This window comes from Ostrea edulis, chromosome 6, assembly GCF_947568905.1.
Source record: "Ostrea edulis chromosome 6, xbOstEdul1.1, whole genome shotgun sequence".
NCBI classification, from domain to species: Eukaryota; Metazoa; Mollusca; class Bivalvia; order Ostreida; family Ostreidae; genus Ostrea; species Ostrea edulis.
The window spans coordinates 84,175,140-84,191,980 of record NC_079169.1 but is presented as its reverse complement, the minus strand read 5'-3'; the positions used below and the strand labels follow the sequence as shown (position 1 = coordinate 84,191,980).

The following is a 16,841-nucleotide window of genomic DNA, read 5'->3' as shown; positions in this document are numbered from 1 at the left end:
TTTTTCCTTAAACATAATGAACTTTGACCTAAAGTCAATATAGGCATGATCAACGTGCCTACGAAATTTGACAACAATGAGTTAAAGAGTTAGTTCTCTTGTTGTAATATGTGTAATAGAAATTCCTGGACTTAAATCATTACATGCTAGCCATGATCAACCTGCACAAGTTGGTTGCTGGTTATCAGGTGCAGGTTATCAAGTTATCTGGACAACCACTGGTGTATGCATAGCAGGAATCCATGCAACCTTTGGCCTGCACATCATTGTCGTCAAGCATTTAATCATAAGGTTTCCTGACTGTTAAATGCTCTCAAGATGTTAGTCCAACAACATATTGCCTGTCAACCAACATACCAACTAACTAATATGTTTAAAACAATTGCACATATTGCAATATGTGTCTCACTTCCATGAAAGTTGGGGGGGGGGGGGGGTGGCATTTTGTATGACCTTACTGACCTTTAACTCCAAGACTAGCTGAGCAGAAGGCTGATCCAAACTGGTTCTTTACTTCCACTTTGAATTCTCCAGAATGTGATGGCTTGACATCTGCTATGTACAGACGACAGGTGCCCTTATCATAGGTGACTTTATATCCATCAGCTTCTCTGATTGGTTTACGGTCCTTTGTCCAAGTGGCTGTGATTGGTTCAGTTCCAGTTACTTTAGCTATCAGATCTAGGGCTTCCCCCTCAGTCACTGTTTTTGGAGTCAACTTCTGAGTGAAATTAGGACCTTCACCTTTAATCTGTGGTTGAAGTGCTGCAACAAATGAATGATATGGTGTAAGCAACATTTCTTATATCAAACTCTTACATGCAGTGATATCATATTCAGTCATTCTCTTTTTCTCTCTCTCCTTTTCTCTCTCTTCCTTTCTCTCTCATTGAATTAAGAAATGGAAGTATTACCTTTTAAGTTGATTTTAGCAGTGGAAGTAATTTCCCCTGTTGGATTCTTGATGACACACTTATAATCCCCAGAGTCTGCATCTGTTGGCTGTAATATATAACAATTATGTCAAAGAATATCTCCATTGTACACTTAATGACACTTCCGTACATTTCTTTAATGAGGGCAATAAAAATTTCTATTCCAAGAAATTTTGTCTTAGTAATGTTACATGAGATCACAGTATATATAATTGAATACTGTTCAATTTCTATATCTCGAACATCGATATCTCTCAAATATGGAATGTCGAAGTGAGTTGGAAGTTCCAACTAAATTTTCTTCATGCATTTTAATTTCAATATCTCGAACCCTCAAGATATCTAGAAGTTTTTTTCTTGATATCATATTATATCATTCCTTATATTGAGATAACGAGGTTTGACTGTTTATATATGGACAGACAGAAACTCACATTGGAAATTTCAAGGAAAATTAGGAAAACCCCTGGCGACTCTTCTTTCACATCCAACTTGTAGCGACCACCTGACTTGACAGGAGAGTTTCCAAAGTACCACATAGCTGTAGGTTTGGACTTGGAGTTGATTCTCATATCACACAGTAGTCTCTTGCCATTGTCCAGAAGACGTACATTTGGCATGTCCTTGATGGAAGGTGCACTTTCCTTTGGCCTGCAAGTAAAACAAAACTCAGCAATTTTTGTAAGTATAAGTGGTTATTAACACAAAGGGGGGGGGGGGGGGGGGGATTTACCCTAATTACCCTGTCACATAATAAGTGCGTAAATTTCCGCCCCGCGGATAGTTATAAATATTTGATAAATATATATTATTATACTTTCATGTAAAATACTCGAACCTGACTGGTCGAGAAGCATTTGAAAAAACATATTGTTACCCTCTGAGAACAAAAAACACGCGCCCCAGGGTGATAGTATCTAGCAACGGGTAACAGTACTTGACAACGGGTGATATTATAAAAAATTATCACATGCGTCAAATTTATGCGCGTACGGTTCGCCGTAGATTGCTAGATGACGTCATTTGAGCGTTTGTAATAAACGCGAGTACCCGCATCGAAATACGAAATATCGCATGACAGTGATTGATCAAATGTCAACAGACGTAAGTTTTTCTGCTTTCCAGTTTACATAACATTCAGTACAATAAAACAAATATTGCATGTAGTTGAGGGTAACATTGAAATTTTCACCCCTCGAGAAACCATTGTCAACCTCGGCTACGCCTCGGTTGACAATGGTTTTCTCGGGGTGAAAATTTTCAATGTTACCCTCAACTACATGCAATATTTATATATTATATTCCATTACCACGCATTTTTCCCTCACACATAATGTTGGATGTGGAAAAATGCATACTTCACCCCCCCAGTGTAAAAAACCACTTTTACAGTAGTTATACTTCAATCTTTATCTGCTTTGGACTTCACAGCATACAACATTTTACAAGCATTGAAAACTAACTTTTACAAATTACCGATGGAAAAGACATTTGCGACAAGAAGTGAACCAATAGATGTACCTTATGCACATACAAAAAAACCCATTAGTTCACAGTGACAAAATGTCTCATGAATGTAGTGGCCTTGAATCTTGCGGATATTTCTTGAGCACAGATAGCAAAAAATTGTCCAGTGTCAATGGGTCATCCTGTTTACAAATAAAACTTTCCATTGAGGAACTTTGTGTATGAGTCTGTGCCTAGAATAAAGACAATTTAATCCCACTAAACCCAGCTTATCTCCTATAAGTTCCTGTTAGCCAGCAATCTACAAAAGATAGAATTTCTATTCTTGTTGCAACAAACTACAATTAAAGGCATCAATATACCTCTAGTGATAGCCTTACTAAAACAACCTTGACCTTACGAGGCACTAAGGTGGCAAATGTTTAATTCTTATCTCCATAAGCTTTGAGCATCCTACAAATTGTATTTATCAAGCTTCAACACATCTGCTTTACGTGGATCATGGTACTGCTGGTGAAAACATCATCAAAAAGATCAAACCAAAAAATATTGAGAGAAAAAATTCCTCAAGAATTCAATTATTATTTGATAAGTATAAGATATCAAAAGCTGTATTGCGTAACTGGGTTTGAACAAACTGCTTAAGATGCACAAATTTTTGGAGCTGTGTCTGTTGCCTTTAATTCATGAATTCTTCAGCACTACAGCAGGAAGTAAATAAAAGTCGCTATCTCAATCCAGCAGAAAGTAAATAAAGGTCGCTATCTCAATCCTCCTAATTATCACTCATGAATTAGTTTTTTTTAAGTTGTAGAACCAATTAAATAATCAAAGGGGAGGTAGGTGCATATTTCAAAACCCCATGCATGGGAGGTCTTAGCGGCCACTATCCACAGCAATGAAAGGCCATGGGTAGATAGTCTTAACTAGCCACTATCCACAGCAATGAAAGGCTTTGGGTGGATAGTCTTAAGTAGCCACTATCCACAGCAATGAAAGGCTTTGGGTGGATAGTCTTAAGTAGCCACTATCCACAGCAATGAAAGGCTTTGGGTGGATAGTCTTAACTAGACACTATCCACAGCAATGAAAGGCTTTGGGTGGATAGTCTTAAGTAGCCACTATATCCACAGCAATGAAAGGCCGTGGAAGGATGATCACAGAAGTTATAATGTGCTATACTTTTTTACCTATGTTAATTTGTCAACTGGGGGCCTAAAATGAGCTCAACTGATACTTCCTCTACAACTAAATGACGCTGTACATGGAATGAGTGAAAATTTTATGACTGATAGGGTATGAAATTTACAAGGTACTTTCTCTGAAGAAATGCTTACGGTTCTAGATTGATGTTGATGGTGGCTGTGCCTTCGCCAGCCTCATTCTTTGCAATAACCTTGTAGTTTCCACTATCTGCAGCCGAGAAGTTCTGGAAATAGCCATATACAAAAAAATAACTTTATCATATTTTAAACAGAATTCTAAAATGACAAAAACATGTACTGTGAAATCATTCAAATTTGTCAATGCCAATTCAGGGATTTTTTAAGGATTTGTAAGGGGCCGAAATAAGGCCCCATTCCCAATGCTAAAAAGCAGGTATTTTTCCCAATTTTTGCTTTAAAATTCCCAAACAATGAAAACAAGTCAAAGCAGGGTAGCCTTATTGTTAATAAATCTCCTTCACAGGCCCAAAGAATATTTTTGCTTCAAAATTGCCTAGTAAACCTAATTGTTTGGCATCCAATTACTTAAATGAGGTAAGCTTTGACCAAAATGCAAGTCAGAAGGAGTCCAATTATCCCTTAATACACTGGTTTGGTTTTCTCCCTACTTCCTTTATCCAAAGAACATTTTTCCCAATTTCAAGCAAACATCGCTATTTTTCCCAATTGGAAAGGCCCAGGCCCTTGAAATCAAGGCCTTAAAAAAAAAAACCTGCAATTTCCGTGGATTGTCAATATTTTACAGTTTCGTTGGGATATAATTTCATTCATATAGTTTCTGTACATCAAAGTAATATAAAAATTGTGTATTTCGTTGTAATCAAAATTCATGAGATAGGGGTACCCATGAAATCCACAAAAATTGAACCCCCATGAATACTTCCACAGTACTTTGTAGTGATCATCGGTGTTGAGAGTTTAAATCCGTTTGTGGGTGAATTTTTTTGTTTTATTTTTTCTATCCCTTTCTCAATTCTTACATAACTGTTGACATTAAGACTACTAAAAAATCATAAAATTTTGATTGGTATTACTCTGTGATTTAAAATCTTCTACACTTCTCTGCACCTACCAAAACATCCAGAAAAAAGGTGTAGTCATTTCCTTTATCAGTGGAACGCATCTTGTAACGAGGACCTTGGGTCAGGACCTGACTTTCCTTATACCAGGTCAAGGTCGGTCTGGGACTAGCGTTACAGTTGCACTCAACAATCAAGTTCTTGTCCTGCTGGGTCACTTTGGGTTTTTCTTTAAAAGTCGGTGGTGTACCCTTTGGTTTGTCCAACCCTGTGTTACATATACATGTATGATTATTTATTTCATCACTAAGATATCATTATCTACTAAAATTGTAGAAAATTACATTTTGAAACATCTAAAATAACATTTAACGACAATAGTTTAACTATTAATCATTAACATTTGTGAGGAAGATGAAGATGAATTTCTACAGTGATAAACATAAAATTATGTGCAAAATCTACAGAGGGGAAAAAAGTGGAATGGTTTGAAAACGGTATGAAGATTTGGAAATATCCTCTGTGACGGATTGGAAACTGGAAGAGAAAACTGGAATCCAGATGAGGTGAGTGTAGGCATACACAAATACATGTATCATTACAACATACATATTTTAGAAGTACAACATCTATTGTACTAACTACTGACTTATATATCACAACGGCAAGTGCAGTACAACACATGATCAGAACAATATGTATCTGGGGAAAAATAATCTGACGTCTCATCTGACTTATTCAGAAAACATGGAACAGGATCAAATAACGAATTAAATATTCCGATACTTGACATGAATATTAATGAAGCTGAATAATGAATGATTAGGGCAGAGAGTGTGTGGTCACATAAAGGGGGTGTGGTCACACTTGTGTAGTGACAACAAAAAGGATTACGACGGAAATCTCACCGACAATCATCGCTACTGCCAGGCCATGGCGAACTGAAAGTGTAGTCATGAGGTTATAGACCATGCTTATAAATAATACATATAGATATACACACATGATTTCTCATACATAATGATCTACATGGTACGATTTCTTATACATATGATCTACATAGTTCACATTCAACAGTTCAGCATCAGGTATACTTCCATATATTTCAGTAATGTGGACTAAAATAAAAATTCAACAAAAGAGAGGCTGCTTCCTCTCTTGTAGGATAAAGTTATATCTTTATGTGATTATATTCACTTCATGGAGATGTGTATTTCATAGTGATGTATTTATATCATGGAGATGTGTTTATTTCATAGGGAAAGGTCATATTTATTTCATGAAGTCATATTCATTTCATGAAGATGTGTTTACTGCATGAGGTTATATTTATTTCACTGGGTTATATCAATTTCATGGTGATGTGTTTATTTCATGAGGTCATTAAATAGCACTTACTGTTAATACATGTGCGTGCGATGGTGTCAAATCACTGATCCTCTGTAAGTGTTGGTACATTTTCTGTGTGATTCGATGAACATTCTACCCTCATTTTATCACTGTTCAGTTAATTCTTGAACACAATAAATTTGTTACACTGATAAATGAGAACTAACTCCCTTTCTTCCTAACTGCCATCTTTTATTAGCATCAAGACCCCCCCCCCCCCTTCCCCATTTTTTTAGGGTGGGTGGGGTAGGTGTTGATACAAAATATTCAGCAAATGTTGATATGGCACCTGAATTTAACACAAAACAGAGCTCGGGATTTCCCAGCCAAGTTTTGACATGAGTATCATTTGTTTATGGGAAAATGCCTGCATTTGTCATCCACTGATAAGATTTCAAGAAATGTTACAAAATCTTTAAGCAGCTGTCTGTACTCGCAACCATGCATAAACATCAAAATGAAGATGTATTGACACGAAAATGTTCCAATAAACTTCAGTACTCTGACACTGAGAGTACACTTAATATTTCAATTTAAGTACACCGAGTTTCCAGTTTACCTATGTTTACATACATCTAGGTTATAATATATTTCATCAAAAACCCAATAATGTTGTCCAACCATACAATCGATTTAACTTCAAACAAACACAACAACCTGCTTGTGAATGTAAGATAAAATCAATCCTAACATATTTTTGGATCATAAAATGAATTAGGGAATGATTTAGGTTAATATCTTTCTTTAACCACTACAAAGATCCTAAGAATCTACACTTTTGAAGGAACTTGTCAGATGTTTATCGTTAATGCAAAAAGATATATATTTCACACCCTAAATAATGTCTGAAAAACTACACAGGTCTATCTACAGGCAGTAAATGATGCACTACAATTTACTTCTATTTTTTCAACTGCTAAAATCTAACTCTTGGACAAAACCTAATCTTTGATTGTGAATGCGGTTTGCGTAGATTTATTACTCCTTGAGAACATTTACCTTGGAAGTTGAGAGTGATGGTTGCGTTGGATTCTCCCAGTTCATTAACAGCGGTTGCTTTATACTGACCCCCATCATTTGCCTTTGGGTCCTACAAAGGGAGAGAAGTACATACTAAACATAACGTATAAAAACAACTAACCAATCACGTTTTGGTCCTACAAAGGGAGATAAGTACATTCTAAACAAATAGTATCAAAAATTTAAAACGACAACTCCTTATTTCTACACTAATCACATCTTTTTCCCTACTGATAATCCATCAAGACATTGTATCTGCATAAAATTGCTACAAGTAATTCCTCTCTTCAAATTTCATTTCATTCTTCAAAACACTAAATAATGATGACATATAAAACAATTTCAGATAAAAATATGTTGTGATATAGCAATCCATCAAATGGTATTATATGTTACAATGAAGTTAATAAAATGTTGTTTAACAGAAGGGCAAGGCAATATATGACACCATGCCCTGCTAACAAGTACAATTCTAAAACTATCTTACATCGCTAAATATTTCTCTCATACAGCTCTTGGACGTAGAGACTAACAGTTGACCTTTGACACAATATCTTCTTCCCATCATTACTCAGACAGCCATATAACCTGTCCTTTTACAAGTTAAGCAACAAGTAGATTTGTCAATCCCTTCATGACTTACCACCAGGAGGACAATACTCGCCTGCCCACCTTCAACTCAATCTTACAGTACAGGTGTGTAGGAGGCAAGGGGGAGGGATGCCAAAATATTTTAATTCAAATTGTCCCTAATTTTAGTAGTTAAATACATGTAGTTCCAATAGTTCCAAAAAGGAAAGCAAATAAATGCACTTTACACTTAAACATCATTTTTTTCATATTCTGCATCTTGTTTTCTCATCATTAAGAAAGTAATTGAAGAGAGTTGTTTTAATGTCACACAAGTTGTGCACTTAATTCTCTCATATTGTCATGTTTGACTGTACACAGCTAAATAATGTTCTATAGATTTGAATGGCATTTGAGATAGACTGAAAATTATTGCAATTTTGAACATGAGAAGTGCATTCTTTTAATCAAAAAAGCATTTAATTCAAACTCAACTTCCTCTTTCAATGCCAGGTTTTCAACATGGAAAATACCTTAAGACTTCAACAAGGAAAACATCTTAAGCCTTGACGCCTATAACAAATTAAATGTATGTCAGGTGGTTTCTTTCAACAAAGATATGCATTTGCTTCCAGAGATAATACTCACTATCTCATATCGGTGGGAAGGGTTCGCTTTAAGTGTAAAATAATTAAACATGTAAACAATTGAATATCTGCAGCTTAACAAAATGTACATGTAAGTGACTGGCATGACTGATTTTTCAAAAGAGTTATGTCCCATCTAAATGTTCCCTGTCTTAATACACATGATTGTCTTTATATATGCGTGCTTCTTTAGAAGTCTAGGTAATACAATTCATAATGGCTTTAACAGTTTACTTTATACACATGATTGTCTTTATATGTATACGCATGCTACTTCAGCAGCGTAGGTAATATAATTCACAATGGCTTTAACATTTTACAAGGCATATCTATCTGGACCTTAGTTCAGGAGTACAAGAAGTAAGAAATGTGTAGAATGCTGATAGATATGCTAGAGGAATGTAGTCAGAAGCTCATCAAGCTCTAGCCACGTCACAACAAAAAGCCCCCAGTGACAGTCTGAAGGATGTGATTGCTCAACAGAGTGAAGTGTGTTTTCTTCGTCTCTGCCTTACATCAGGAAAACTTTCCAGTGGATTCAAACTAACAGTTTTCTTCAAGACATTTAATAAACAAATCATAGAAAACAAATTTTTAACAAACAAGAGTCTATCATTTGGAAATCAGTCAAGAATTCTCCCATTGACGAGAATAGAAAAGTCTGACTATTTATATGCTAGTCTACCAACGCTTCACACGAGCTTGTTCTGTAACATCCTAGCATCTATTTTCGCTGCAATTTACTGCACCATGGTAACATAATGTAGAAACACAATCTAAAGCTCCACACCAGATATTCCGATCATAGGTAATAAATGGGTTTTTACAGATTTTAATCCATAAATTCTTCCCCCTCATTTATTTTATATCAGAGATAAATTTTCGAGTTTCCACTACCGAGATTGCATTTAACTTGAAAATATTATGTAATGGAATAAAGATTGATGGCTGCAGATTTCATTAATGTATAAAACATTAACCTATAATTTGTAAAAGAAGTTAATAGATGGCACATATCCCAAAATTAATGAATACATTCAAAATTGAATCAATCTTTCATGATTGTACTACATACATCAGCGTTATACCACAAGCAGCACCTGACCAGTAATAATATCATTGTATATAACGTAATTGTCGAGAGATTCTTGTGGCAGTATCAAAATGATGAATCAGATATACTGGAGCCTACATCTTTTAAACATCTACACATCACTAATTAAGAGTGTTTTCATTATCATTAGGGCTGAGTGGGAGATTACACATGATCTCACCACAAAGCTATGTTTATATAAATGCCTGTGTATTTACTTCTTCTCTGACCTGAAGGTTGGCAAGCACCTACATGTCTTTGCGATAATCCTATTGTTTCGATAACCTTTTTCCTAATTCAGCTAGATCTGATAAATACATGACAAAAAGTAAGCTGCATATTCTCCATTACTTCCCACCATTATTACAAAGTTCATCTTTTTCATCGATAAACTGTAATAATGATTAAAATTAATTAGATGTGTAAAAATAAAATATTTAAAGAACCAGTGTCCAGACATCTCAATGATAAATGCCTGCTTTACTAAAGAACATGTTCGTTATACCTGATCTGTGATGAGTATGTATGATTCAGTTCCATGATGCTATCCATTACTGTTAAATCTACTTCATTAAAACGTTCCTTTGATCTGAGATGAATTCTCATTTGCATTAAGCACTTGATGTAGTCCTATGCTATCTGTGTGAATTAAACACTTAATTGATGTAGTCCTATGCCATCTGTGTGAATTAACGTCCACCCCGAAAACATACATGATGCCAGAATTAATTTTTTTAAAAACCCTGTAAAATGAATTATGAATACTTTGGGGAAAAAATGGTAATGTCTTTCCAAGTAATTTAAAGTGTTTTCCAAACTGTTTTTTAAAAAAATGATTTTTCCTGATTTTTTTTTATACACAAAATATCTATGTTCATTTGACCTTGATAGTGCATGTCTCATTAACATAGGCTTCCTATTCCACAAGCTGAGAGATTCCTCCATTTAAAAGAAGCAAGAGATTGCAAAGGAACTATATTTGTCAAAGAGCCTATCAAACACAAAGAAAGCCAAATGAGACAAAGTAACTTTATACTAACAAAATGTACAGGACGTACATCATGGATAAAAATAACACGCCCAGGCCATCTACAGAATTTGTTGCCAAGCCCTGCCAGAAATTCACTAAATGTTTAGATACCATGATACTCTCCACTGCAAAACCCGAGACAAACATCTTTACGACTTCTCCAGCACAACCAGTTTTGGCTTTTGTTATAATCATCTGCTGAGGCAGCACAACTCAGGCTGTAGCAGACGGATAGTTTCATGGAGACTTGCCACAGCAAAGTATCAAAATGACAAAGTCGTTTTGGGATGTGGTTTGTGTTGCAGACACAGGCAAAAACCATCATCTCTTGCAGAGTTTATCCTCTCTGCACCTGAGGGCAATCAGAACCCCACTTGGTAATTATTAAGAACTGATACTAGTAGATATATTTATCTATTATGAGGTAATATATTCATCTACATGATGATCACACAAGAGAAAAGATCATAGAGTTCTATTGGCCATCTCTGATTCCTACTGCTCAGAACACAGATGTCTGCCTAAAATCAATAAACAACCCCCTACTACATCTTTGAGCTGAAGGATATTCCTTCATTTTACAACTGTTTTGACCTTGCCAATCTGCATTAATGTGCAGCTGAATGGATATACAAGAAACTTCAATAGAAAAATTCATTCAATGCATCACCCATTCAACAAATCTTTTACAGGTGTTTTAACCATTTTTGTTGCAAGAAAATACCAGGTTTGAATAGAAATGTCATTAGTACTTTTCTTTTATCTTTTGATTCTTTCCAAACTATCTAGTATAGGAAGTAGAGCATGGAAAAAAAAGATTATATACTTCATTAAAAAATACCGAGAGAAAAAAATTGGAATTCTTTCCAATCCCTTTACAAATGCTCAGTCCTTTCCCTGATAAAAAACAGGGTGAGTGAACTTCATACTGACATGATAACCTCCTCCATAGAGATCACCCAAACTCAACACATTTAAATATCAAAACCAGTCATAAAATTCCAATTAAAGATGAAAATCTCACTTGACTTCTTATCATAGTTTTAATCCAAAATCTGATTAACCTTCATAAAAAAGCGATCATTTTTATCATTTTGAGACAAAACCTCTCTTAAATCTCCAGGTACTTAGTCTATATTGTTCTACACAAGTAGAAAAAAAGCATAGGGCGTCCTAGCCTTCTCAAAGAATAATAAAATATATCTAAGGAGGAACATCTAAGTGCTTGAGCATCGATTTTACTGACTTAGGAATCACTTGTTTTAAAGTTTATGGAATACACAAGGTTTTTTTAGAGTGGAGCTAATAAATGTTGGCATTGGCGTACTTTCCCAATCCTTTTACAAACACTAAAAGCTCCTTTTTACAAATCCTTTTACAAACACTAAAAGCTCCTTTTCACAAACACTAATGCTTAAATTCCAGTACATAAGCCAGCAGAATGTGTAGGGATAGGTTGAATGGGACACTTTCTCAGCAGTAGTTCCAAACAAAGGTTTAGTAGTTAATGCTCACATAATGATGTCTGATACTTTGGAGTTCAGTACAAATGTTAATTGATAACCGCCCATTGATAACAGAAACATTTTTCTTGTAAACCTGTGCATCTGTCTTAAAATGAACCTTAACAACTTCACAATTTCGTCATGGAATATTTCATGCATATGTCATGTTGTTTCACATCAAAGTTAATTATTAAAAGTGCAGTTAAATTCCTTTTTGAAAATTAAACATAAAAAGCGGGGACATGGAAGAGCATGGTGTTGTTGTTTTCGGGGATTTTTTCGTTGTTGTTGTTGTGAATTGCCTACACAGTGAAGAATTCATAGACAGACTTCATTACTTTCCTGGTGAGAGAGTGCTAAAGATTCTCCTATAAATCCTCAGAAAACCACTCAAAAATTCCTGATGTATAGCATTAATTATTACTTGTGAATATAACTGCCAGCAAACCAAGTAATTGCATCATTGTATAGATTTGAATGGTCTTTCTTGGTTTCCAAGGTAATGAAGAGTTTATAACCATAGAACACACATTTTCATCAAAGTGTGAAGCGATGTGATCCAGAAAAGATTCTGTTTATACATTTATTAATGAATAATCTAAAGAGAAAAAATTCCTATTACATGAATTGAAGTAGCAATGCTTTAGAATGAAATAAAGCTTTTAAAGAATTTTACCACAAAACAAACACTGAACTTCCTTCAAATTTATTAGCTGTTTTTTTTTATCTGTTAAAATGTAATAAACTGGCACCAAACACCTACAAAAGATATCTCTTGTGTTTCTTCTACACCATAGTACATTAATAAACATGCATTTATCACTTGTTTAAATAAATATATCTAAGGAGACCCTCCATGGTAAAATAGCTTTTACCATAAAATAAATGGATCTGCCTGATAGCCTGTGTTAGTTATTATTCTATCAGCTGTGCAGAGCGAGATGGGGAGATACAGCCCCCAGGTACCTGGTCACTTTAAAGTGCCAAACGAACTGCAAGAATGCGAAATATGTTCAGAATCTTCCACAGAAATAGGGTAACGGCAGGTTAAGTTTAATATCTGTTTTGGTCCGAGTACAATTTTTCCACCTCGCATTTACCTTGAACTTAACAAAAGTGCACAACACACATCATCTACATATATATAGAACTGAGTTAGTGACTACTAAATAGTAAGTGTATGTCTACAAGAAATTTCTATTGTATTTTACCTTCACAGTAAGAGTGGCGACATATCGGTCTGGTGCTGAGGCGTCCTTTTTCAGAGCGAGGGTGTATCTTCCTCCGTTGGTGATCTCGGTGTTGTCTCGGAACCAGGAGAGCTTCGGTTCAGGTTTAGCCTCTAGATTGCAGGTCATCAAAAGCTGCAGTCTCTCCTGCTTGATGGTGGGCTTTGTCAAGAAATGTGGTGCCTTGCCCTGCCTACAATGGTTGTTTTCAATGTGACGATGTAATTAAAAATCAAAGTGCTGAATGTACTTCACACTGTGAAAATTTTCAAACATTTAAAGCAATAAAATTAATTATACACACTGTATATCAGAGTAATTCCTCTGTTTTTTATTATTATTTATCATAGATTTATTTTTATTAAATTTGCGCAGTGAACATTGGTTCAATAAAGATGTATATTCATATATTTACTATATGTAGAACCTTGGGTGTGTTATGGAGTTTGTCTTAACCTTCAACCCCTATATCAACAACAAACTCATCCATATAGTGCCGGATAGACAACCCCTCTATCAACAACGAACCCGTCCATATAATGCAGGATAGACAACCCCTCTATCAACAACGAACCCGTCCATATAGTGCAGGATAGACAACCCCTCTATCAACAACGAACCCGTCCATATAGTGCCGGTTAGACAACCCCTCTATCAACAACAAACCCGTCCATATAGTGCCGCTTAGAATGCACTAAGCATGCAGGATAGAATTATGATGGTCGTTTTATAACGTTCATGAAAATGAAAGCTGAAGTTTATCTTATTCATAAATACACAATGAATTGAAAATAATACATTCTCTGTTTCATATGACGATGTTTACATTTAACGAAACAAATCTTTCTGTATAATTACAACCAATTTTGAATATAGGACTATATGTTTCAGCGGATGTTTTCTATTAAGTCTGTTATGTATCAAAGAAAGGCAAAGGTGTGATGCGGCCTACACAAGTCCCTTGTAATATATACATGTGCTCTGCCCAATGACTTAGGAAATTGAACTAAGTTCAACTTCCAACAAGCAAATGATTTCTTTCCTTTCTTTGCAATATTTTTTGATAATTTAACTTTATAGTTTAAAATTCAAATTAATTGATTTTAATATGTAAAAGAGATCACCTCTTTCTTTATAAAAAATGTTTTATCTCGCATCATTATTTACTTGCAATTTTTGACGAATTTCTAAGAGTCTTTATACATGTATCAATAGCCTAGTAAATTACCTTTAGTAAAATGATTTCCTGTTGACTATATACACACATAATACCTGAGATTTTAAGTCATTACTAAACTTGAGCAGAGCATGTAAATATATTATGTACAACATTACGTCCACTGCTTTCAACGATTTGTTCTCCAGTTAGCGCATGTGTCATTCACAAGGGAACCAATTCATTATTGTACGTCTGCCAAAAACATGGAGGAATCATTTCTGTGTTCCTCTCCTACTTCATGTTTAATGTAATGTTTCTCCTTGTGGCCTAAAGAGATTCTCGTAAAAATTCAACAGTTTCCATAGAGACGTGATGAACATGTAAACTTATGCAACTACTCTCCTAGTGTCTGTAAGTGTCTGCCATTTAAGATTCCCACAATACTTACGGAGGCTTTTTTCCTGAAAAAAAATAATAATACAATAATGTACTTTTATTACATACATGCATGCAATACCTAATTGCATACCAAGAGTAGAGATTTTGATAATTCAATTTCACACCCAGTTTTAATGATAACTGACACATACTCTTATTCAATCATAAGGAACATTATCCTGTATAGCCTGGTCTAATCTCCTCTGCCACCAGAAGCACCAGAATTAACATCTTTAAATCAAAAATCCTAGACCTGACAAAATACAGAGAATTTATGTCTCCACTAACCTTCAAAATTCAATGTGATGGTGGCCGTGGACTCTCCAAAGCTGTTTTTAGCCACAGCCTTATATTCTCCTCCATCTTGCATGCCTCCACCTGCTATCTCCATAGAAACTGAGTGGTTGCTCTTATCTGAGGTCAGTTTCATCTTGTAACGTCCGCCATCCTTTAGAACTTCATTTCCTTTGGACCATGTGATGGTGGGGGTGGGGTCTGCCGTCAGTTTACAATCAAATATGATTTTGTCCCCGTCCTGTCGAATGCTTGGTTTTGTGATAAATTTTGGTGGTTGCCCTTGTTGTTTCTTTGTCTCATCACCTGAAATTAAAACAGAAAACACTTATATATCTTTGACATTTCAATGTCAAGATGTTGTGGCAAGTGTATGAATACAGCAATTTTCCCCCCGCTTATTTACAGATAAATTCCTTGCTGGTAATAAAATTTAACTTTTCTAAGCTTTACATTTTATAAAGCTCTCTGCATCTTATCTGCCACATGTAATTAAACTTGAATTATATCTTTATGTTGTACACATCTGAACTTGAATAACAGTGCTAACTGTCAAAGTTGAGCCTGATGGTAGCATTGCTCTCTCCCAGTGCATTCTTGGCTGTGACTCTGTAATTCCCAGCATCCTTAGCGGTTACATCACTGATTTCTAACACCAGAAAGTATTTCTTGTTAGGCTGTGGATCTGTCCGAATCTTAATGCGACCTAAAAATTAAAAATCTTCCATTACCTTCCAGGAAAAACAATTTGGATTTAATGCTACTGCATGAAAGATTTTCTGCATTTGTTGATAGCACATATATCATGTAGTTCACTTTTACCCAGTTTTAAAATTTTCACCGGCAAACAAGTATGTCATACTCATTACAGCCTTCACTCCTAATTTGCCAGTGAATAAAGAACTTGTAAACTCACCTCCGGGTGTAATCTGCTGCTCATCTCTGAACCATGTGATCTGGGGGGCGGGGTCTGCTGTGAGTTGACACTCAAACAATAGTTTTTTACCATTATCTGCTTGCTTGGTGACAGGTTTCTGTATAAAGTTTGGAGCAATTCCATCTTGTCTGAAAACAAGGCAGAAACAGGTTTCACCTCATGTTTCACGCAAGTTTACGATTCTCTCTATCACAACATTGAAACAGAACATTGAAACTTTTAATACTATGTTAACACAATTTTACAGACAGTATTTTACTTTCTGGTTGTAATGTGTCTGCTATTCTTTGCATTCCTTTTGCTGATGTCTTAACAGTAGTAAAACCACACAGCTCTTTCCCTCTAAACTATCAAATCTAATGATGCACTTCACAATTGATTGTAACCTGTTATTTCAGTCACTTCAGGAATCAAAAATAAATTGAAGGTGGCAGAAAAATGCAAGCCTACAAGAATAGATTAAATAATCCCACCCATCACTATGCAATAACAGGTTTGGCACTGTTGGCAAAATGAATGGAATACTCTGAACGATAATCCACAGATGTTATGATATGGAAACTATTGCAAGAACAAAATGCAGCAGGTGTTGATTTCAGTAGATCACGATTTGAACTATAAACAATATGCGAAGTATAGCATGGCCATCCTGCTCTCACTTCCAATGTGGGGGTTCTGATATGAAGAAAATTATCAAAACACATACTTTGAAACTTGGTGCTTTTTTTGTCTCCTTATTTATACAAAGCAATGAAGGTGGAGGATGTTTTTGATCTAATATCCTAATCAGCACACAAATTGATGGAACTTACATGTCATCTCCTCATCCAAAGCAATATAGCTCTAGTGCCGAGATTATTAGCTGATGACGTAAACTTTTGAG

The 16,841-nt window shown here is 35.3% G+C and overlaps 1 protein-coding gene across 2 annotated transcripts in view; it reads right to left on the bottom strand.

Moving 5' to 3' along the window:
- LOC125682925 (twitchin-like) overlaps positions 1-16,841 on the bottom strand; it is a 93,197-nt gene that overhangs the window by 65,321 nt on the left and 11,035 nt on the right. Inside the window, exons 1-12 of one of the 2 annotated variants that reach the window (XM_056141066.1) lie at positions 15,938-16,080; positions 15,572-15,727; positions 15,016-15,327; positions 14,738-14,750; positions 13,113-13,323; positions 7,036-7,126; positions 5,556-5,588; positions 4,701-4,915; positions 3,740-3,831; positions 1,370-1,586; positions 915-1,002; positions 463-765 (exon numbers count right to left, since the gene is read on the bottom strand). In XM_056141066.1, coding sequence (XP_055997041.1) covers positions 463-765; positions 915-1,002; positions 1,370-1,586; positions 3,740-3,831; positions 4,701-4,915; positions 5,556-5,588; positions 7,036-7,126; positions 13,113-13,323; positions 14,738-14,750; positions 15,016-15,157 — 1,405 coding nt within the window. In that variant the 5' untranslated portion in view covers positions 15,158-15,327; positions 15,572-15,727; positions 15,938-16,080. Of the gene's footprint in view, positions 1-462; positions 766-914; positions 1,003-1,369; positions 1,587-3,739; positions 3,832-4,700; positions 4,916-5,555; positions 5,589-7,035; positions 7,127-13,112; positions 13,324-14,737; positions 14,751-15,015; positions 15,328-15,571; positions 15,728-15,937; positions 16,087-16,841 lie in introns of those variants that run through there. The other variant, XM_056141067.1, reaches the window with a different exon arrangement.